Below are 23,725 nucleotides of genomic sequence, written 5' to 3' on the forward strand. Positions count from 1 at the left end.
TCAACCAATCGTCATCTTCCGTCATCTTTTGAAACGCCTACACCGCACTCTCATTACAGCTCCTTTTATACACGATTGTCATGCGCAGTCACTGACGGTTTGCTGTCCAGTGCCATCTGTCGGACATTTTGTGAACTGTTTTTGGTTCTAGTGAAACCCCATGTCATTCCAAGCATGTGTGTCAATTTTTACCCCTCTATCTACATTATTCCGTGGTTTATTAACTTTTCAAATTTATACTGACTTTTTGGTCAGCCGGTAAGTAGCGGCAAAAACTGTGTCCATCGGCAGTACTGGCGACCGCAGCTGAGGCCCGCGTGGCGCTGTGTTGCAGACTCTGCGTTCGAGGTGCAGCTGGTGAAGGGTAGCCGCGGCCTGGGGCTGAGCGTGTGCGGCGGCGCCGACTCGGCGGAGCGCTGGCCCGGCTTGGTGCGCGTCAAGCGGCTGTTCCCGCAGCAGCCCGCCTGGCTGTGCGGCCGCCTCCAGCCGGGGGACATCCTGCTCGCCGCCAACGGCGTCTCCCTCGTCGGACTCACCGACTACGTAAGTGCCCTCGGACACCTGTACTTCACATTCCACAGATCAATAGAGAGGACATACTCAGCCGCGTGCAACATATCATTAAGCAAAAATAGTTTATTGCCGCAAAAAAATATCATGGATCTCAGCACCTCATTTATACAGGGTGTCCCAGCTATCTTGTCCACCCAAAATATCTCTGGAACAATAACAGCTATTGGAAAACGACTTTCACCGGTATCAGTGTAGGGCTGGGGCCCATGAATGTACATACAGTATTTGGAAACATTCTAAAACGAAAGCATATGTGTTTTTTAACACAAACTTATGTTTTTTTAAATGGACCTCTTACATTTTTTTCTTCAGCCATCCATAGCATGACAAAGCACATACACAATGGCGTTGATTGCATTGCAATATTCCCATTACATCCCGAGATATTAAGACGCGAAGGTGACACTTGAAACACCCGACATGCGCTACTAGCGCACGTCCTGAGGCTCAGGCGTGAACCCCATGCTGCCCGTAATCGCGATGTGATTCATATGCATAATCACACTTCCATACTTATCAAGAGGTCCGAAACGAATAATACGGTCTGCTGTCATCCTGCATTAACGTCGTACATTCCAGCAGTTATTTATTCCATAGGCTAGGGGTGACGCGGTTCTGTAACATATCTGTGTACCGCAACATTAGTCACAAAGTTAACTTCGCTTATCGTTAATCCGTTACTAAAAAGGTAATGCCGTTCAACGTTAAGATTTTACTTTACTGTAGATCTAGTGCAAGTGACAGTTAATTATTCACTCGTAATAGTAAAATTCATGTTGATGGTTTTAGTGAAACGAGCAAGTGGACTCAAAATTTTACCGTTGCTTCGGACCTCTTGATAAGTATGGAGGTGAGATTACACATGCCAATCACATCGCGATTACGGGCAGCATGGGGTTCACGCCTGAGCCTCAGGACGTGCGCTAGCAGCGCATGCTGGGTGTTTCAAGCGTCAACTTCGCGACTCAATATCTCGGGATGTAATGGGAATATTGCAATGCAATCAACGCCATTGTGTATGTGGTTTGTCATGCTATGGATTGCTGAAGAAAAAATATAGGAGGTACATTTAAAAAAAAAACATAAGTTTGTGTTAAAAAACACATGCTTTAGTTTTAGAATGTTTCCAAATATGTACATTCATGGGCCCCAGCCCTACATTGATACCGGTGAAAGTCGTTTTCCTATAGCTGTTATTGTTCCAGAGATATTTTGGGTGGACAAGATAGCTGGGACACCCTGTATTCTAGTCAAGTGACTTATGTCAGTAAACACTACTACTTCAGTTTAATCATTTCCGCAAACTACAGTTTGTGTTGGGAGTTGTTTACTGTGCGGGAATCCGCTTTCGTATGCAGTGTAAACATGAACTGTGTTGAATCTGTTCTAAATACTAAAATAAAAGGAAAGCTGTGAGAACGGGTCGTGAGTCGTGCTTGGGTGGCTTAGTCGGCGTAGCACTTGCCCGCGAAAGGCACAGGTCCCGAGATCGAGTCACGGTCCGGGACACAGCTTAAATCTGGCAGGAAGTTTCGTAGCAGTGCACACTTCGCTGCAGAGTGAAAATATCATTTTCGGAACAGAGTAGAAAATTACCACGAAAAGTTAGCAGCAAAGGAACTAGGGCCTTCGAGAACAGATTGAGAGAGTGACGAAATCTACTACAAGTGAATATTTAGCAAGGAAGTGTGCAGTTAGCACAATTTATTGTTGTGGGTGCACAGTAAGAATATCTTATTTTCAGCCCGGAAGTAAATTCGTGAATTAATACATCTGTTGGCCGGCCGGAGTGGCCGAGCGGTTCTAGGCGCTACAGTCTGCAACCGCGCGACCGCTACGGTCGCAGGTTCGAATCCTGCGTCGGACACGGATGTGTGTGATGTCCTTAGGTTAGTTAGATTTAAGTAGTTCTAAGTTCTAGGGGACTGATAACCTCAGAAGTTAACTCCCATAGTGCTCAGAGCCATTTGAACCAATACATCTGTTGGGGACGTTGTACATTTGTCTGAAAAAAAAAAAACAAACGGAAAAGCCCGAAAACTCCCACTTACACAAAAATGCGAAACGGAGAGATGTGAAAGCTTACGTATTATTTCGTTATTGCCTTATACTGTACTTAATGACGTACAAAACAACAAAATTCTACAAAACAATTCTTTCTTTTGTCAGATAAGTAATGCATCTTATTATAATACTAATAATTATTGTTACTATTATTATTATTATTATTATTATTATTATTTTATTATTATTATTATTATTATTATTATTATTATTATTATTACTACTATTACTATAATTACTGTTGTTGTTATTATTGGCAGTAGCTGTAGTTATATAAACTTGTTGATAAGCATAACTGTTGTACAGCAGATGCCATTAATTTCATTCTGTGAACAGACAGAATGTATGCTCACCAGCCGCCACTGGTGCTTAATGCAGTTCCTCCGTGCCGACCTCCCGACAAAACTTAATCTGGCATGTCGCCGACTCTAGATAGCTTACGGCCATTTGGCAACTGGCACAGTGGTTTCACCAGAAGGCAAATACGAATCATCAGTACACATGCATTGATGCAGTACCTCAAAAACACAGTAACAGCTTCTTTAATTAGACGAGGTGACAAAAGTCGTGGGATACCTCCTAATATCGCGTCGGATCTCTTTTCCTCGGCGTAATGCAGCAGCTCGTCGATTTGGCATGGACTCAACAAGCCGTTGGAAGTCCTGTGCAGAAATACTGAGTCATGCTGCCACTATAATCGTCCATAACTGCGAAAGTGTTGCTGGTACAAGATTTTGTACACGAACTCATCTGTCGATTATGTCAAATGAATGAAACTTCCTGGGACATTAAAACTGTGTGCCGGAGCTAGACTCGAACTCGGGACCTTTGCCTTTCGCGGGCAAGTGCTCTACCAACTGAGCTACCCAAGCACGACTCACGCCCCGTCCTCACAGCTTTACTTCTGCCACTACCTCGTCTCCTACCTTCCAAACTTTACAGAAGCTCTCCCAGAGTTCGAGTCTCGGTCCGGCACACAGTTTTAATATGTCAGGAAGTTTCATATCAGCGCACACTCCGCTTCAGAGTGAAAATCTCATTCTGGCATGTCCCATGAATGTTCGATAGGATTCATGTCGGGTGATCTGGGTGGCCAAGTAATTCGCTCGAATTTTCCATAATGTTCTTCAAACCAATCGCAAACAATTGTGGCCATGCGACATGACATAGTTCTTTGGAAACACGAAGACCATTAATTGCTGCAATTGGTCTCCAAGTAGCCGAACATAACCATTTCCAGTCAATGATCGGTTCAGTTAGACCAGAAGACCCAGTCCATTCCATGTAAACACGGCCCATATCATTATGGAGCCACCCTTGTTGACAACTTTCGTAGCAAGTGCGTCACACTCGAAACCTACCATCAGCTTTTACCGACTGAAATCGGGACTAATCTGACCAGGCCATCGCCGGCCGGGGTGGCCGAGAATTTTTGTGTAAGTGGGAGTTTTCGGGTTTTTCCATTTCTTTTCAGACAAATGTACAACGTCTCCAACAGATGTATTGGTTCAAATGGCTCTGAGCACTATGGGAGTTAACTTCTGAGGTTATCAGTCCCCTAGAACTTAGAACTACTTAAATCTAACTAACCTAAGGACATCACACACATCCGTGTCCGACGCAGGATTCGAATCTGTGACCGTAGCGGTCGCGCGGTTGCAGACTGTAGCGCCTAGAACCGCTCGGCCACTCCGGCCGGCCAACAGATGTATTAATTCACGAATTTACTTCCGGGCTGAAAATAAGATATTCTTACTGTGCACCCACAACAATAAATTGTGCTAAGTGCACACTTCCTTGCTAAATGTTCACTTGTAGTAGATTTCGTCACTCTCTCAATCTGTTCTCGAAGGCCCTAGTTCCTTTGCTGCTAACTTTTCGTGGTAATTTTCTACTCTGTTCCGAAAATGAGATTTTCACTCTGCAGCGAAGTGTGCACTGCTACGAAACTTCCTGCCAGATTTAAGCTGTGTCCCGGACCGTGACTCGATCTCGGGACCTGTGCCTTTCGCGGGCAAGTGCTACAGTCTGAAACCGCGCGACCTCTAGGGTCGCAGGTTCAAATCCTGCCTCGGGCATGGATGTGTGTAATGTCCTTGGGCTAGTTAGGTTTAAATAGTTCTAAGTTCTAGGGGACTGATGACATCAGAAGTTGAGTCCCATAGTGCTTAGAGCCATTTTTTTTGACCAGGCCATCCCTTCCAATCCCTAGATCCCAACCGATATGTTCACAAGCCTAAGAGAGGTGCTAAAGGCGATGTCGCTTTGTTAGCAAAGGCACTCGCTTCAGTCGTCTACTGCCCACAGCCCATTAACACCAAATTTCGTCGCACTGTCCTAACGGATACGTTCGTCGTACGTACCACATTGATTTGCGCTGTTATTTCACGCAGGTTGTTGCTTGCTTGTTAGCGCTAACAACACTACGCAAACGCCGTCGGCCATTGCGTCGCCCGTGGTGAGAGGTAATGCCTTAAATTTGGTATTCTCGGCACACTCTTGACACTGTGGATAGCAGTGTATTGAATTCCCTAACGATTTCCGAAATGGGATGTCCAATGCGTCTAGCCCAAAGTAAGATACCGCATCCAAAGTCTGTCAACTCCGGTCATGCGGCCATCACGCATATTTGCATGTACGTGCATATCCTTCACCTCAGTGTATAATGTACAGTAGTATATGTTCAGGAAATATTGACTGCGCCACTTCTTTGGCTGTGTCGGTGGGAGACAGATGAGCGGCAAGAGTTTGATTCCGTGTTCCAGCAAGCACTGGAGGTGCTGCGGCGGACGCCAAGCCGCGTGTCGCTGCGCGTGGTGCGGCCTCCGGGTAGCCTGGTGCCAGCGCCGCCTCCGGCGCCCGGCCAGCCGCCACCGCCCCCGCGCCGCGACGCCCACCTCTCCCAGCAGCAACTGCTGCCGCCGCCGCCCTCGCATGCCGACGATAGTTCCAGGGTAAGCACCGGCAAAATACAACTACTATAACGCCACGCCCCCCCATGAACCACAGACCTTGCCATTGGTGGGGAGGCTTGCGTGCCTCAACGATACAGATAGCCGTACCGTAGGTGCAACCACAATGGATGGGTATCTGTTGAGAGGCCAGACAAGCGTGTGGTTCCTGAAGAGGGGCAGCGGCCTTTTCAGTAGTTGCAGGGGCAACAGTCTGGATGCTTGACTGATCTGGCCTTGTAACACTAACCAAAACGGCCTTGCTGTGCTGGTACTGTGAACGGCTGAAAGCAAGGGCAAACTACGACCGTAATTTTTCCCGAGGGCATGCAGCTTTACTGTATGATTAAATGATGATGACGTCCTCTTGGGTAAAATATTCCGGAGGTAAAATAGTCCCCCATTCGGATCTCCGGGCGGGGACTGCTCAAGAGGACATCGTTATCAGGAGAAAGAAAACTGGCATTCTAATGATCGGAGCGTGGAGTGTCAGATCCCTTAATCGGGCAGGTAGGTTAGAAAACTTAAAGAGAGAAATGGATAGGTTAAAGTTAGATATAGTGGGAATTAGTGAAATTCGGTGGCAGGAGGAACAAGACTTCTGGTCAGGTGAATACAGGTTTAAAAATACAAAATCAAATAGGGGTAATGCAGGAGTTGGTTTAATAGTGAATAGGAAAATAGGAATGCGGGTAAGCTACTACAAACAGCATAGTGAACGCCTTAATGTGGCCAAGATAGACACGAAGCCCACACCTACTACAGTAGTACAAGTTTATATGCCAACTAGCTCTGCAGATGACGAAGAAATTGAAGAAATGTATGATGAGATAAAAGAAATTATTCAGATAGTGAAGGGAGACGAAAATTTAATTGTCATGGGTGTTTGGAATTCGGTAGTAGGAAAAGGAAGAGAAGGAAACGTAGTAGGTGAATGTGGACTGGGGGTAAGAAATGAAAGAGGAAGCTGCCTAGTAGAATTTTGCACAGAGCATAGCTAACAATTGCTTCAAGAATCATAAAAGAAGGTTGTATACATGGATACATGGAAGAAACCTGGAGATATTGACAGGTTTAAGATAGATTATATAATGGTAACACAGAGATTTCAGCACCAGGTTTTAAATTATAAGACATTTTCAGGGGCAGATGTGGATTCTGACCACAATGTATTGGTTATGAACTGTAGATTAAAACTGAAGAAGCTGCAAAAAGCTGGCAATATAAGGAGATGGGACCTGGTTAAACTGAAAGAACCAGAGGTTGTACAAGAGTTTCAGGGAGAGCATAAGGGAAGAATTGACAGGAATGGGGGAAAGAAATACAGTAGAAGAAGAATGGGTAGCTTTGAGGGATGAAGTAGTAAAGGCAGCAGAGGATCAAGTAGGTAAAAAGACGAGGGCTAGTAGAAATCCTTGGGTAACAGAAGAAATATTGAATTTATTTGCTGAAAGGAGAAAATATAAAAATGCAGTAAATGAATCAGGCAGAAAGGAATACAAATGTCTCAACAATGTTATTGACAGGAAGTGCAAAATGGCTAAGCAGGGATGACTGGAGGACAAATGTGAAGATGTAGAGGCTTATCTCACTAGGGGTAAGATAGATACTGCTTACAGGAAAATTAAAGAGACCTTTGGAGATAAGAGAACCACTTGTATGAATATCAACAGCTCAGATGGAAACCCAAATCTAAGCAAAGAAGGGAAAGCAGGAAGGTGGAAGGAGTATATAGAGGGTCTAGACTAGGGCGATGTACTTGAGGGCAATATTATGGAAATGGAAGAGGATGTAGAGGATTATGAAATGGGAGATATGATACTGCGTGAGGAGTCTGATAGAGCACTGAAAGACCTAAGTCGAAACAAGGCCCCAGGAGTAGACAACATTCCATTAGAACTACTGACAGCCTTGGGAGATCCAGCCCTGACAAATCTCTACCATCTGGTGAGCAAAATGTATGAGACAGGCAAAATACCCTCAGACTTCAAGAAGAATATAATAACTCCAATCCCAAAGAAATCAGGTGTTGACAGATGTGAAACTTACTGAACTATCAGTTTAATAAGTCATGGCTGCAAAATATTAATGCGAATTCTTTACAGACGAATGGAAAAATTGTTAGAAGCTGACCTCGGGGAAGATGAGTTTGGATTCGTAGAAATGTTGGAACACTTGAGGCAATACCTTTCTAGCATTTGTAGACTTAGAGAAAGCTTTTGACAATGTTGACTGGAATACTCTCTTCCCAATTCTGAGGGTGGCAGGGGTAAAATACAGGGAGTGAAAGGCTATTTACAGTTTGTACAGAAACCAGATGGCAGTTATAAGAGTCAAGGGACATGAAAGAGAAGCAGTGGCTGGGAAGGGAGAGAGATGGGTGTAGCCTCTCCCCAATGTTATTCAATGTGTATATTGATCAAGCAGTAAAGGAAACAAACGAAAAATTGGGAGTAGGCATTAAAATCCATGGAGAAGAAATAAAAACTTTGAGGTTCACCGATGACATTGTCATTCTGTCAGAGACAGCAAAGGACTTGGAAGATCAGTTGAATGGAATTGACAGTGTCTTGAAAGGAGTATATAAGATGAACATCAACAAAAGTAAAATGAGGATAATGGAATGTAGTCAAATTAAATCGGGTGATTCTGAGGGAATTAGATTAGGAAATGAGACACTTAAAGTAGTAAAGGAGTTGTGCTATTTAGGGAGCAAAATAACTGATGATGGTCAAAGTAGAGAGGATATAAAATGTAGACCGGCAATGGCAAGGAAAGCGTTCCTAAAGAAGAAGAATTTGTTAACATCGAGTATAGATTTAAGTGTCAGAAAGTCATTTCTGAAAGTATTTGTATGAAGTGTAGCCATGTATGGAGGTGAAACATGGACAAAAATAGTTTGGACAAGAAGAGAATAGAAGCTTTTGAAATGTGGTGTTACAGAAGAATGTTGAAGATTAGATGGGTAGATCACATAACTAATGAGGAGGTATTGAATAGCATTGGGGAGAAGAGGAGTTTGTGGCACACCTTGTCTAGAAGAAGGGAGCAGTTGGTAGGACATGTTCTGAGACATCAAGGGATCACCAATTCAGTATTGGAGGGCAGCGTGGAGGGTAAAAATCGTAGAGGGAGACCAGGAGATGAATACACTTGGCAGATTCAGAAGGATGTAGGCTACAGTACGTACTGGTAGATGAAGCAGCCTGCACAGCTTAGAGTAGCATGGAGAGCTGCATCAAGCCAGTCTCAGGACTGACCACCACCACAACAACAACAACAACATAACGCCATGGGTGGCTATCTGTCCTATCCTCGTCAAACTATGAACAGGACCAACAACGACTGAAAATAATCGTTCAGTGTGACAGAAATGCAACCCTTCCACAATTTGCTGCAGATTTCAATGCTCAGCCATCAGCAAATGTCAGTGTGTTAACCATTCTACGAAACATTATCAATATGGGCTTTTGGAAGAGAACGCCCTCTCGTGTACTCCTGATGACTGCACAACACAAAGCTTTACGCTTCACCTGGGCCTGTCAACACTGACATTTGACTGTTGATGACTGGAAATATGTTGCCTGGTCGGACGAGTCTCATTTCAAATTGTATTGAATGGATGGAAGTGTATGTGTATGGAGACAACCTCATGAATCCATGGTCCCTGCATGTCATCATGGGACTGTTGAAGCTGGTGGAGCCTCTGTAATGGTGTGAAGCGTGTGCAGTTGGAGTGATATGGGACCCCTGATACGTGTAGATACGATTCTGACAGGTGACATGTACGTAAGCATCCTGTCTGATCACCTGCATCCGTTCATGTCCATTTTGCATTCTGACGGACTTGGGGAGTTGCAGCAGGACAATGTGACACCCCACACACCAGAATTGCTACAAAGTGACTCCAGGAACACTATTCTGAGTTTAAACACTTCCCCTGGCCACCAAACTCCCCAGACACGAACATTATTGAGTATATCTGGGATGCCTTGCAACGTGCTGTTAACAAGAGATCTCCACCCCCTCATACTCTTACGCATTTATGGACAGTCCTGCAGGATTCATGGTGTCAGTTACCTCCGGCACTCTTCAGACATTAGTTGAGTCCACGCCACGTCATGTTGCAGCGCTTCTGCATGTTCGGGTTAGCCCCTACACGATATTAGGTAGGTGTACCAATTTCTTTGGCTCTTCAATGAATATGAATAGCTTAGTGTCGGCTGCTTCGCTTGCATGGACTGTCTTGCATGGTCTGCACAGGAATTTTTCCTTTTTGTTTGGTTGAATTTTTATGTTCTTCACAAACTGCAACACCTAAACTTTTTACACTAATTAAGGTCATAAAAGCATGGTCCTCTCCGAAAGTACTTTCGACCAAAAAGCTATTCTGCTACCTGGAGTCAAAGGTTTTCGTTGATCAGACCTTTTTCGTTTTGGTGATATTTCCACAAAATCGTTCATCTCCTAACCAAGAAATAAAACAACAACTTTCAGAGGTTTAGCTTTAAAATTTTTTAACACAACAAAACATTTGCTTAAATACTGTCACCCCTACTTCACCCCATTGGGGGTTGAATTTCCAAAACTAGTAAAGCACATATTTTATTATTTCTAACAGAGAAGCCAAACACAAATTTTCATATATTTAGCTTTGAAAGTGCTTTCATAATGAACTAAAGTCATAAAGTTGTTCATCTTCTGTTTCACTGCCTTGGGATGTGGATTTTCCAAAAAAACCCTAATTCTATGTTTTTTTTTTATTTCTGAAGATCTGCTACCTTGTTTCATAGATTATCTTTAAAAAACCTTTAGTAGTTCTTTAATAATTTATTTTCAAAAACTTTCATATACTATTTTACTACCTTATTGGCTGAATTTTCAAAAATGCTGAAGCATGAATTTTTATTCATTTCTGAATGAGAAAGCAAAAGCCAATCTTCATAGTTTGAGCATCAAAGTTTCCTTAGTAGCAACATATTTTCAAGTATCCTTTCATCCTCTGTTTCACCCCCTTCATAGTGGAATTTTTAACAGTCCTTTGTTAAATGATGCCTACAGTAGATCGACACCTACTCCAAAGTTCAGATTTTTATCCTTAGCAGTCTGGGCTGGACAATGATGAGTCAGTGAGTGAGAAGAGTCAGTCAAGACATTGTCTTTTACGAGCAGGACGAATCACCTAAAACTTGCACCATAAATATTGCGGAAATGGAAAGCGTTATTGATGTGTGGTTTTCACAGAATGGATTGTTAGCCAATCAACAAATTGTAATAATACCTAGAAAGTGTATTTTTGTGCAAACATAAATTTTTAATGATTTAATACCTATTGACATTAACAAACTAAAAGTAGGGTAAATAAGAATATCAGTTGTGTTTGTTGGACGATTCTACTGAGAGTCGTTTACGACATATTGTCTTTTGGAAAGTTCCATCACTGACACTTGTACAATACCTGTGGCAGCACATAATAAAAAATAACACAAATGCATACACTAGTTATGTGGATTCTGACCCGTAACGAGACAGCTGACCACCAAAAGTTGTGTTCAAAATGACCACCAGCAGTGGCAATATGCACTTCCAGTCTCAAATGGAATGGCTGTTGCACACATGCTAGCATTTCAGCAGAGATGTCCAATCAGGCTGCAGTAATATAGCATTGCATATTATCGGCTGTAGTTGGTATGTCCTTGTAGACAATGTCTTTCAGCATTTCCCCACAGAAAAAAGTCTACAGGCATCAAGTCAGGGGAATGGGCAGGCCAAGGTACAGGTACTCTGTGTCCCATCCAATGATTTGTAAAAATTTCATGAAGATATGCTGCAGTACTTTGTGCACTATGCGCTGGACAACAAAATGCTGACACCACAGGTTCCTCCTGGTCTGCCGAGGAACATCTTCTAGCATCCTTGGAAGACGGTTTGTTAAGAGGCTGTGATACTTATAAGCATTCAAACAAGGTTTATGATCATTTGGAGTATCCTGCCTTAATGCACATACACAGAAATTAACACGATTCTCACAATTGCTTCCATGCAACTCTTCATGGAGAGAAATGTGGTAGAGAATGGATAATGCAAAGGACACTTGCCTGACAAACGCTTCATCCTCGTGCGGCCTGGAATGATTTAGGGAAATCACAGAAAACTTAAATCAGAATAGCTGGACGCAGGATTAAACTGTCGTCCTTCCGAATACGAGTCCAGTGTGATAGGCACTGTGACACCTCGCTTGGTCACTGCATTCTTGCTATGCTCTCCATACACCATGATAATGTCTGCTTTTTCTGCACTGGTAAGACCCATCATTGACTACCTACCTACTGATTGGACTGTCACACACTGCCTGACTAATAAGACACAGTACACTCAAGGAACACACACACACACACTGTAAGCAAACATAACAACACCATGCCTAGCAACAAGGCAGGGTGAATAAACATAGAAATGTTAGTTTGGAAAATCTTCAAAATACGATATCTCGTAAATAACCCTCACTGGAATCCTGCAACAAACACCACTGATATTCTAACTTACCCTACTTTTATTTGGTTAATGTCAGTAGGCATTGTTCCATTTATAGAGTGTAAGTTTGCACAAAAATACACTCTGAGCCCCTGATTGCAAATCAAAACAAGTTCTGTGAAAACTGCACATCAATAGCACTTCCCATTTCTGCAATATTCACTTTTAAAGTTTTAGGTGATTCACCACATATTTTCATTGTTCTTAACTGTAATACCACCACATCCAGTATCCTTATAAAAGCCATCTATGAATTATTAAAACTACTACTACTAATACTACTAATACTACTACTACAACTACCAGTACCACTACCACCATCACTACCACCACCAACTGCGGGACTACATATACATCTCACACCTTATATCCGCTGCAACACAGACAACACAAAGTCACAAAATTGCACTCCAAAAAAATTGTAAATAGGCAACTGCAAGTGACAGCAGCTTGTACCAAAGAATGAAGATTAATGTTGAATCTCTGCAGCAGGCCACATCATAGAAAATTTTGTGATAACTAACTCACAAAACTACCATTTTGGATCAGTGTTCTAATGAAAAGCATTCAGAATTTATTATTTAAATTCTGTAAAATTTTGCTATGAAATTTAAAACTTAGTAAATTGATGCTATCAAAAATGTAAAGAATTGAAATCGTTAACATATTCAACGTGATTTATTAACATCACTATAAACAACTATTTTTTAAAAAAAATTTGATATTCTTGCTATGCAGGAATTAGTGTGGTAGCTCATTCTACTTATATAAATAAAAATGTAAACATTCATTTGTTCAAAGCAGTAAATCTCCGAAAGTTCTTAAGCGATTGCTTTCAAAGTCTGAAACAATGTTGCATTCGCATACGATAGTAGTGCTTCAGTATGTACATACTGGAATGCCAGTTTATACTTTATAAAACCATATGTAACGTGTGAAGGGGGAACGTTGTTACCAAAAATCTTGAAAAGTTCTTTACCAATTTACTTCAAATTTTTACACGTTACTCTGATAAATGTTGGATGGACATGGGCTATGTATTCTTAATTATATGTAATATATAAATGTGATCATAATATATAACAGAGAAACATTTTTAGGAAACATATTGAATTATTCTTGGCAAGTTTACTTCATATTTTTACATGACACTCGAGTGTATACCTGTCCTTTCTTCCCCCTAAGGTAAGTCTTTCCGCTCCCGAGATTGGAATGACTCCTTACCTTCTCCCTTAAAACCCACATCCTTTCGTCTTTCCCTTTCCTTCCCTCTATCCTGATGAAGCAACCGTTAGTTGCAAAAGCTTGAATTTTGTGTGTATGTTTGTGTTTGTTTGTGTGTCTATCGACCTACCAGCGCTTTTGTTTGGTAAGTCACATCATCTTTGTTTTTAGATATAATAACATTCATGTAGACATAGGTTGTATATTTTTTTAAACAACAATATAAGCACATATACGTTTTCAGTTAGAATGACTGAGAGAAAGAAAATTCTGTGTTTTGCTCTGGTGTGAATTTGAGCAGTTCTAAGTACTGCCAACTGAAGTGCCATGCGTTGGACCTGGAATTTGGAATGAGCAAATATGTTGTTTCGAGAGATGAATGCTGACTAAATTCATATCAGCAGCCCACTGAAGAACCAACCAAATACACCCATGTGAAATATTTGCATCTATGTCTTTTATGGAGGCCCACTCAGCAGTATCGAAATGATCATTTTTTATTTGTATTTTGTGGTGTGGGCCCGTAGGCTGCAGTACAACCAGCCAGCATGTAAACGCTGCCCTCTTACAGGTTGAGCACAACATCCGATAAAACAATGAGAGCTGGACTTTGCTCCTCCCAAATGCCTCAAGCAATGTGAAGCCTACAACTTGAGTCAGTGAAGGAAGATATCATGGTAGTGGTGTTGCCAGATTTCAGCTGTAAACTTCAAATGGATGCAGGCAAAACCAATAGCCATCTATACAACTCCAACAACACAAAGTCTTTATCACAGAGACATTTACAAAATTGTGTTACGTAATTTGTTGAGGGAAGTTTGGTGCTACCAACCGCTCCCTTCTTTTTGTCAAGTTGTGCCACAAACTCCTCTTCTCCCCAATTCTAAACAATACCTCCTCATTAGTTATGTGATCTACCCATCTAATCTTCAGCATTCTTCTGTAGCACCACATTTCGAAAGCTTCTATTCTCTTCTTGTCCAAACTAGTTATTGTCCATGTTTCACTTCATTACATGACTACACTCCATACAAATACTTTCAGAAACGACTTCCTGACATTTAAATCTATACTCGATGTTAACAAATTTCTCTTCTTCAGAAACGCTTTCCTTGCCATTGCCAGTCTACATTTTATATCCTCTCTACTTTGACCATCATCAGTTACTATACTTCCTAAATAGCAAAACTCCTTTACTACTTTAAGTGTCTCATTTCCTAATCTAATTCCCTCAGCATCACCCGATTTAATTTGACTACATTCCATTATCCTCGTTTTGCTTTTGTTGATGTTCATCTTATATCCTCCTTTCAAGACATTGTCCATTCCGTTCAACTGCTCTTCCAAGTCCTTTGCTGTCTCTGACAGAATTACAATGTCATCGGCAAACCTCAAAGTTTTTATTTCTTCTCTGTGAATTTTAATACCTACTCCAAATTTTTCTTTTGCTTCCTTTACTGCTTGCTCAATATACAGATTGAATAACATCGGTGAGAGGCTACAACCCTGTCTCACTCCCTTCCCAACCACTGCTTCCCTTTCATGTCCCTCGACTCTTATAACTGCCATCTGGTTTCTGTACAAATTGTAAATAGCCTTACGCTCCCTGTATGTTACCCCTGCCACCTTTATAATTTGAAAGAGAGTATTCCAGTCAACATTGTCAAAAGCTTTCTCTAAGTCTACAAATGCTAGAAACGTAGGTTTGCCTTTCCTTAATCTTTCTTCTAAGATAAGTCGTAAGGTTAGTATTGCCTCACCTGTTCCAACATTTCTGCGGAATCCAAACTGATCTTCCCCAAGGTCCGGTTCTACCAGTTTTTCCATTCGTTTGTAAAGAATTCGCGTTAGTATTTTGCAGCTGTGACTTATTAAACTGATAGTTCGGTAATTTTCACATCTGTCAACACCTGCTTTCTTTGGGATTGGAATTATTATATTCTTCTTGAAGTCTGAGGGTATTTCACCTGTCTCATAAATCTTGCTCACCAGATGGTAGAGTTTTGTCATGACTGGCTCTCCCAAGGCCGTCAGTAGTTCTAATGGAATGTTGTCTACTCCCGGGGCCTTGTTTCGACTCAGGTCATTCAGTGCTCTGTCAAACTCTTCCCGCAGTATCGTATCTCCCATTTCATCTTCATCTGCATCGTCTTCCATTTCTAGTACATCGCCCTTGTATAAACCTTCTATATACTCCTTCCACTTTTCCGCCTTCCCTTCTTTGCTTGGAACTGGGTTTCCATCTGAGCTCTTGATATTCATACAAGTGGCTCTCTTTTCTCCAAAGGTCTCTTTAATTTTCCTGTAGGCAGTATCTATCTTACTCCTAGTGAGATAAGCTTCTACATCCTTACATTTGTCCTCTAGCCATCCCTGCTTAGCCATTTTGCACTTCCTGTCGATCTCATTTTTGAGACGTTTGTATTCCTTTTTGCCTGCTTTATTTACTGCATTTTTATATTTTCTCATTCCATCAATTAAATTCAATATTTCTTCTGTTACCCAAGGATTTCTATTAGCCCTCGTCTTTTTACCTTCTTTATCTTCTGCTGCCTTCACTACTTCATCCCTCAGAGCTACCCATTCTTCTTCTACTGTATTTCTTTCCTCCATTCCTGTCAATTGTTCCCTTATGCTCTCCCTGAAACTCTCTACAATCTCTGGTTCTTTCAGTTTATCCAGGTCCCATCTCCTTAAATTAGCACCTTTTTGTAGTTTCTTCAGTTTTAATCTACAGTTCATAACCAATAGATTGTGGTCAGAGTCCACATATGCCCCTGGAAATGTCTTACAATTTAAAACCTGATTCCTAAATCTCTGTCTTACCATTATATAGTCTATCTGATACCTTTTAGTATCTCCAGGATTCTTCCATGTATTCAACCTTCTTTTATGATTCTTGAACCAAGTATTAGCTATGATTAAGTTATGCTCTGTGCAAAATTCTACCAGACGGCTTCCTCTTTCATTTCTTCCCCCCAATCCATATTCACCTACTATGTTTCCTTCTCTCTCTTTTCCTACTGACGAATTCCAGTCACCCATGACTATTAAATTTTCGTCTCCCTTCACTACCTGAATAATTTCTTTTATCTCATCATAGATTTCCTCAATTTCTTCATCATCTGCAGAGCTAGTTGGCATATAAACTTGTACTACTGTAGTAGGCGTGGGCTTTGTGTCTATCTTGGCCACAATAATGCATTCACTATGGTCTTTGTAGTAGCTTACCCGCACTCCTATTTTTTTATTCACCATTAAACCTACTCCTGCATTACCCCTATTTGATTTTGTATTTATAAACCTGTATTCACCTGACCAGAAGTCTTGTTCCTCCTGCCACCAAACTTCACTAATTCCCACTATATCTAACTTTAACCTATCCATTTCCCTTTTTAAATTTTCTAACCTACCTGCCCGATTAAGGGATCTGACATTCCACGCTCCGGTCCGTAGAATGCCAGTTTTCTTTCTCCTGATAACGACGTCCTCTTGGGTAGTCCCCGCCCGGGGATCTGAATGGGGGACTATTTTACCTCCGGAATAGTTTACCCAAGAGGATGACTTCATCATTTAATCATACAGTAAAGCTGCATGCCCTTGGGAAAGATTACGGCTGTAGTTTCCCGTTGCTTTCAGCCGTTCGCAGTACCAGCACAGCAAGGCCGTTTTGGTTAATGTTACAAGGCCAGATCAGTCAAGCATCCAGACTGTTGCCCCTGCAACTACTGAAAAGGCTGCTGCCCCTCTTCAGGAACCACACGTTTGTCTGGCCTCTCAACAGATACCCCTTCGTTGTGGTTGCACCTACGGTACGGCCATCTGTATCGCTGAGGCACGCAAGCCTCCCCACCAACGACAAGGTCCATGGTTCATGGGGAAGGGGGGGGGGGGGGGGGGGTGTCGACACTTTAGAGTATAGAATATTACCACATATGGTTTACAGGATCTATGAGACTGATTTTTTTGAAACTATGAATTTTATTCTTTTTGTACATCAGGGTAAATATGTACAAAATATTTCCCAGTCATCAGATAAACATCAAGAAAGGTATTGTTTTTCATCTTTGTAGCAGTTCTGGAAGGATCCCGGTGGAAAACCTTCAGCTCGCCAGTGAATGACATTCTGCACTACACTACTGCACTATATAATCCATTAACAGAATTTAACATTGGATTTCCCCCATTGACTGCATACTTTTTTATGATATGGGTGTAACTGCTACTCAGTATGTAATCTCCACCTTCATCTTCACTCTGCACATTGTATTCACTCAGGTGTGTAACTTCAGGAAACCTGATGATTGCTTATTGATGAACTTTCTCCCACAGGATCAACCACTATCCCTACATATTCTGCTACGTGGACAATTCTCAGTTTAGTACAATGGACAGTTTTCTGACACTACAATGAACCTTTTCTTGAGTTTTCCAATTTACTGTTTGGCTTACCAGCCTTGCTGAACCATATATCTGACAGTTCCTGTAAGAAGTTCTGTTCCATTTTTGACAACCAGCAGTTAACTGTAAACAGCAGCTAAGTCCACTGTGGACACATCACAGATAATTGTGTAACTTTTTTTCAAAGTAGTATCACCAACAATGTGGTAGACAGTCATTTGTTCTGTAGCAGAAGCACTTTCCAAAAATGTGCTTTACTTACATTGTTCATACAAGGCCTCACATCTCATGAAATGTTTTTCCTATCACTAGTTCCTTATTTCAAAATGTTCTCTTATGATGCTTTAATGTTTGCACAGTTCTGACCCTAAGGATTTAGGACACCTTGTCTGACAGAAAATTACCAAGAAAGCTGAAATCTGTGCAATTTAATTTCTGTCCAACAGGACGATTTGCCATAAGTTAATGCACTTTGTGGCTTAAGAGTATAGGAAGGTAATACTATCAATGTATATTGTTTTTATATGGTGATGAAGATCAGTGTGCAAGTCTTTTACAAAATACTGCCCACTTACATCAGGAACTCCAATGAAACAACAGTCTGAGTCTTCCAATGAAATACATTAATTTCTTGTGGCTCCAAGGTTGTTTTACTAAACATGTCTTTCAAATAAATATCTAATGGGTCAGTTGCATGCTAACAGCTATCATTACAAAAAGTGTGAGGTCACAAAGTTTCTGTGAAATACATTCACTGATTTGGTTGGATGTTTTGAATGTTGCAGGAATTTGATATTGTGCTGACCAAGGTGAACCGCAGCCTGGGTTTCACTCTGCGCAAGGAGGACGAAAGTGTTCTGGGCCACTATGTCAGAGCATTAGTTCGTGAACCTGCACTCTCAGATGGGCGTATTCGGCCTGGTGACAAGATAGTTGCGGTCAGTCTTTATTCTTTACACTAGCAACTGTAGGCATATCTGTATGTAAATTTTCAGCCAAAACTTTGAAAGTCTGGTTACATAAAGCAGACCAAATGATATCTGGATTATTTGTAATCTCACTATTTAAATTCTGAATGCTGTTTTTCTTTTGGACACAGTGTCTGAGATCTCCACCACCACATCTCTCTCTCTCTCTCTCTCTCTCTCTCTCTCTCTCTCACACACACACACACACACACACACACACACACACACACACACACACACACACACACAGAGAGAGAGAGAGAGAGAGAGAGAGAGAGAGAGAGAGAGAGAGAGAGAGAGAGAGAGAGAATTTATTATTCTTGATGATTTCATTGTAAACTGATATCTTTGTATTGAAAAATGTGTAAAATATGTGATACACAATCACTTACCTATAGAGGATTGGTGTGTCATACACAGAAACGTGCAATAGAAAACAGTTCTAGTAAGAGTACACACAAACACAGGCACACAGATACCCAAATGCACTAGCTTATGGTAGCAGTGAGAGCAGTTGCCTGTGTAGATGGATGAGAGGAGGGGATGGGGAAGGATGCACGAGGTGAGGAGAGGGTAGCAGGATAGTGTGAGGCAGGTCATCTGCCAAATGATGCAGAGGCTGCACAGTAAAATGAAAGGAGTTCTGAGGGTAAAGCATATAAGGTGGGAGAGGGGGAGAGGGAGGGAGAGAGAGAGAGAGAGAGAGAGAGAGAGAGAGAGAGAGAGAGAGAGAGAGAGAGAGAGTGCTCACATAGGGGGCAGTGTAGGGAGGAAATAAGTTTAGGCCAGGGGGACTGAGAGTCTGTAGGTTATGCTGCAGAGGCGATAGGCACCTGTACAGTTAAGAGAAACTTGTGCTGGAACAGAGTATCCAAATGCCCCATATAGTGAAGCAGCTGTTGAAGTCATTAGTGTTGTAGTGCGCAGCATGTTCAGCAATGGATGATCAAGTTTGTGGTTTGCCACAGTTTGGCACAGTAGTGTAAAATTATGAGGGCAGAGACTGGCTGGCCTGGAACTAGCTTTAGGAGGTGAAATTTCAGAACTGCCAATAGAAACATTAAAAGTAGGGAAAAAAACTATTCCTAACTTTTGGAAGTTTTCGGTAATTTGTCACTGAAGAAAAAGAGATAGGATTGACAAGGAGTGGAAGGTCACTCCAGCAACAGGCTCAGAGGGACACACTCATTGTGAGGATGATGGGAGAGAGAGATGAAAAGGGAGTTGTCAGAGTATGAAGTCGAAGACAGTACATTGGTAATCACTGTGTCAGCTTCAGTCCAGAGATGACAGAAGAAAAGTATGAGAAGTGAAGATGGATTGAGAGGCAGATAAACAAGGAGTGTAATGAATGGCGCAATTAATAACTAAAGAAAAAGCAGAAAAGGACATGAGAAAAAATAAGAAAGAGAGAATCGTCAAGATAAAGATAGATAGGGAAAAAAGAAAAAATAGGGACCCCAAGACTGACAATTCTTCTATAGCCATTTAAGCATTCAGTCAGTTTAGTGGTAGTCGTTTCTATATAAAATGTCATGCAGTGAACACATTTTAGTTGGTAAACAATGTGTGTGGTTTCATATGTTGCTCTGCCTTTGATATTGTTGGCTTTACTAGTGGTGTGATTGGATTATGTCATAATGGGGGGATGCATGGGCTAAGTTTAACAGGGCATCAGTTGCTGTGGTGGGATCCTTAGGGATAAATAATGGCCTGGGAATATCATAAGGTTTGACAAAAATCAAGCAATAGAAACTCCAGGTAGGAATATCAACAACTTACCATGAAGGCACGTCAAGTTGCAACAGGCATGATTAAAAGCCACTCATGTACAGCTTTTGGCCACAGCCTTCATCAGCGTGCGTGCGTGCATTCGCATGCGCCCACACACACACACACACACACACACACACACACACACACACACACACACACACGCGCACGCACACGTCTTTTAAAGCTATGCATTCTTTGTATTTGAGGGAAAGATGCTCTGTCTCCAATGAGGTTCAGATATCAGGAGTCATGTTTCAGTTGGGTGACTATCCCAGCTGCACATTAATACATAATATACAAATTCATTGTTATTTGGCATCATCATTTAATGTAAGTATTTTGCAGAGTTTGGTGAAATAACATGCTGCAGGCAATCTCCACACTATGAAAGCCAGCAGACATCATTTTTTACAGAGAGTCAATGTCCCTTACTGCTAGAAACAACTGTATTCTTTTTCTTTGATCTTACTTTATCTATCTACAGTGTTATGGCTATGGAGATGTAAAATGACACAAAAACAAGCTGTACAATTTCCCATTTCAGGTAAACGATGTGGATATATCTCCAATGAGTCATGAAGAAGCAGTAATGTTCCTGCGACAGTGTGGCGATGTTGTCAAATTACGTTTGTATCGTGATGAGAGCCAGACTCCAGTATCTGCTCTTTCACCAACTGAGGAGGAGAAGCCATTTAAACCAAAGCCTCTCTTAAGGTTAGAATTGTACAATGAAATTTAACAACTGAAAGAAGTCAGCACCATTGAAATGAATGTCTATGATGTGAATTTAGCACCACATAAAATACTTGATACATTTTTCCTGCCATCATATTCATTTTTTTTATTAATCTCAACATATATTTTTATCTTTTCATGTATATGATATTAAATTAATCTTCATGAATGCACAAAAATACTGGCCAGTATGTGTCAGAATATTCATAATTTCCAGTGATTCACAATATATGTTAAGTAATGAAACAGTACTCCTGAAAATAAAACTGATTTTCACAGTCTAAATTTGAACATAATAGCACAGTCACTAAAACTATGAGAGTATATTTAGAATGACTGCAGAATGGAAGAGCTTTGATCTGTTCTAGTATAGTGAAATTATTGGTCTTTATTATACTGTACTCCAATTCATATCAGTGCTTTGTACTTTTTTATCTGGGTGAGCACCAGGATATCCAGATCATTGATAAATTGAAGGGCAGCCACAGGATAATGTTCCTCTTGGTGTACAAGGATTTAACACTTAGAGTATAAAACACATGCACTAAAGGGTGGAACTGAAGGGGATAATATTTTACTTATCTTATTCTAGAGCAAATGCAATAGTTTTCTGTTTGGTTTCATTATTATTATCTGCATGTTCGATGGTCTCACAAATACTGAATATCCTATAAAGACAACAAGAATTGTTTGAAAATTGTATAAAATAATTGATGGTAAGATACATAGGAAAATTCACTTCATTAATAAATGTCATTTGCTACTTTTTATAGCAACATGTAACTAACATTTTATTTCAGGAAAGAAGCAAGAGACATGCTTACAGACTTAGCAGTACGAAAGATGTCACCTGGCGAATCAACCTACAGTGGTAGCAGGCTGCGCCGAGTGTCAGCTGATTCTTCTCCCTGCTCTTCACCACGCAGGCGTCATCTCACAAGATCTTCTCCTTCAGAAAACAAAGCTGCAACACTTGAAAGTAAGTATACAAAAAGAAATGAGAAAAAATTAAAAAGTTCTTATACATAAGTAGAGAAGACATAAAATGTAGACTGGAAATGGCAAGGAAAACGTTTCTGAAGAAGAGAAGTTTGTTAACATCGAGTATAGATTTGAGTGTCAGGAAGTCGTTTCTGAAAGTATTTGTATGGAGTGTAGCCATGTATGGAAGTGAAACATTGACGATAAATAGTTTGGACAAGAAGAGAATAGTAGCTTTCAAAATGTGGTGCTACAGAAGAATGCTGAAGATTAGATGGGTAGATCACATAACTAATGATGAAGTATTGAATAGAACTGGGGAGAAGAGGAGTTTGTGGCACAACTTGACAAAAAGAAGGGACTGGTTGGTAGGACATGTTCTGAGGCATCAAGGGATCACAAATTTAGCATTGGAGGGCAGCGTGGAGGGTAAAAATCGTAGAGGGAGACCAAGAGATGAATACACTAAGAAGATTCAGAAGGATGTGGGTTGCAGTAAGTACTGGGAGATGAAGAAGCTGGCACCGGATAGGGCAGCATGGAGAGCTGCATCAAACCAGCCTCAGGACTGAATTTCACAACAACAACATGCATAAATTTTTATTAACTGTTGATTTTAGTTTTGCATTGTCATTCATTAACACTCTCACTGGATCACTTCTATTGTAATGTGATTTAGTTCCTCTCCTTGTGTTAAACAACATTCAAGTATAATTTCTCTGTTATCTTAGAGGACTTTCAAGAGGTAAATAAATGTATAGTTATTTTTTATGGTGCATTTTCAAATTTGTCCTGCCAAACAGTATGTAGTTTGACACTCTCTCACAGTCTTGACTAATATGGAGTTCAGGCAAATGTGCTGATTTAGGTTGCCAGCTGCTTCCCTCAGCTGATTCAGATGAATCCAAGGTGTTTTTTTTTTATTAACAAGGCCACTGCTGAATTCCTTTCCCATCATTGTTCAACTGAGATTCTTCCAGCAACACTGAAGTAGATAAAACTACCAACAGAAAAACTGTATAATTTTTTGCCATTATGCTACATTTAATATAGAAATAGTCCTTCACCAGTAAATCTCGTCCCCAATTCTTAAAAGACTAGAACTACCATGTCAGATCCTTCTGTGCACTTCATAAAACAAAAAAAATGTTGGGACTATATGACTGTAAAATCAATGAGACACAGTTGGATCACCCGACTTACACAAATATCTGAGTGTAAAACTTTGGGGAGATGTGAAATGGAATGATCACATGGGCAAATCAGTTAGCAGATTTAACTTCATAGGTAAAAAATTGGGAAACTAGCAATTGATCTACAAAGGAGATTGCTTACAAATCACTAGTGCAACCCATTTTAGAGTATTGCTCAAGTGTGTGGAATCTGTACCAAATAGGACTAACATGTCATATTGACTGTATACAGAGAAGGGCAGCAAAAAAGGTCACACTTTTCCTTGGCCTGCGGCAGAGGGCCAAAGAGATGCTGAAGAAACTAAACTGGCTTTAAATATTGACT

At 41.0% G+C, this 23,725-nt stretch overlaps 1 protein-coding gene across 5 annotated transcripts in view; it reads left to right on the forward strand.

Annotated features, from left to right (window-relative positions):
• Positions 1–23,725, forward strand: part of LOC126364640 (tyrosine-protein phosphatase non-receptor type 13-like) — a 729,752-nt gene that overhangs the window by 687,614 nt on the left and 18,413 nt on the right. For all 5 annotated transcript variants that reach the window (XM_050008074.1, XM_050008072.1, XM_050008073.1 and 2 more), the window contains 5 exons: positions 335–543; positions 5,403–5,591; positions 18,533–18,685; positions 21,036–21,205; positions 22,027–22,205. In XM_050008074.1, the coding sequence (XP_049864031.1) occupies positions 335–543; positions 5,403–5,591; positions 18,533–18,685; positions 21,036–21,205; positions 22,027–22,205 (900 nt within the window). The remainder of the gene's footprint in view (positions 1–334; positions 544–5,402; positions 5,592–18,532; positions 18,686–21,035; positions 21,206–22,026; positions 22,206–23,725) is intronic.

This window comes from Schistocerca gregaria, chromosome 1, assembly GCF_023897955.1.
Source record: "Schistocerca gregaria isolate iqSchGreg1 chromosome 1, iqSchGreg1.2, whole genome shotgun sequence".
Classification (NCBI taxonomy): domain Eukaryota; kingdom Metazoa; phylum Arthropoda; class Insecta; order Orthoptera; family Acrididae; genus Schistocerca; species Schistocerca gregaria.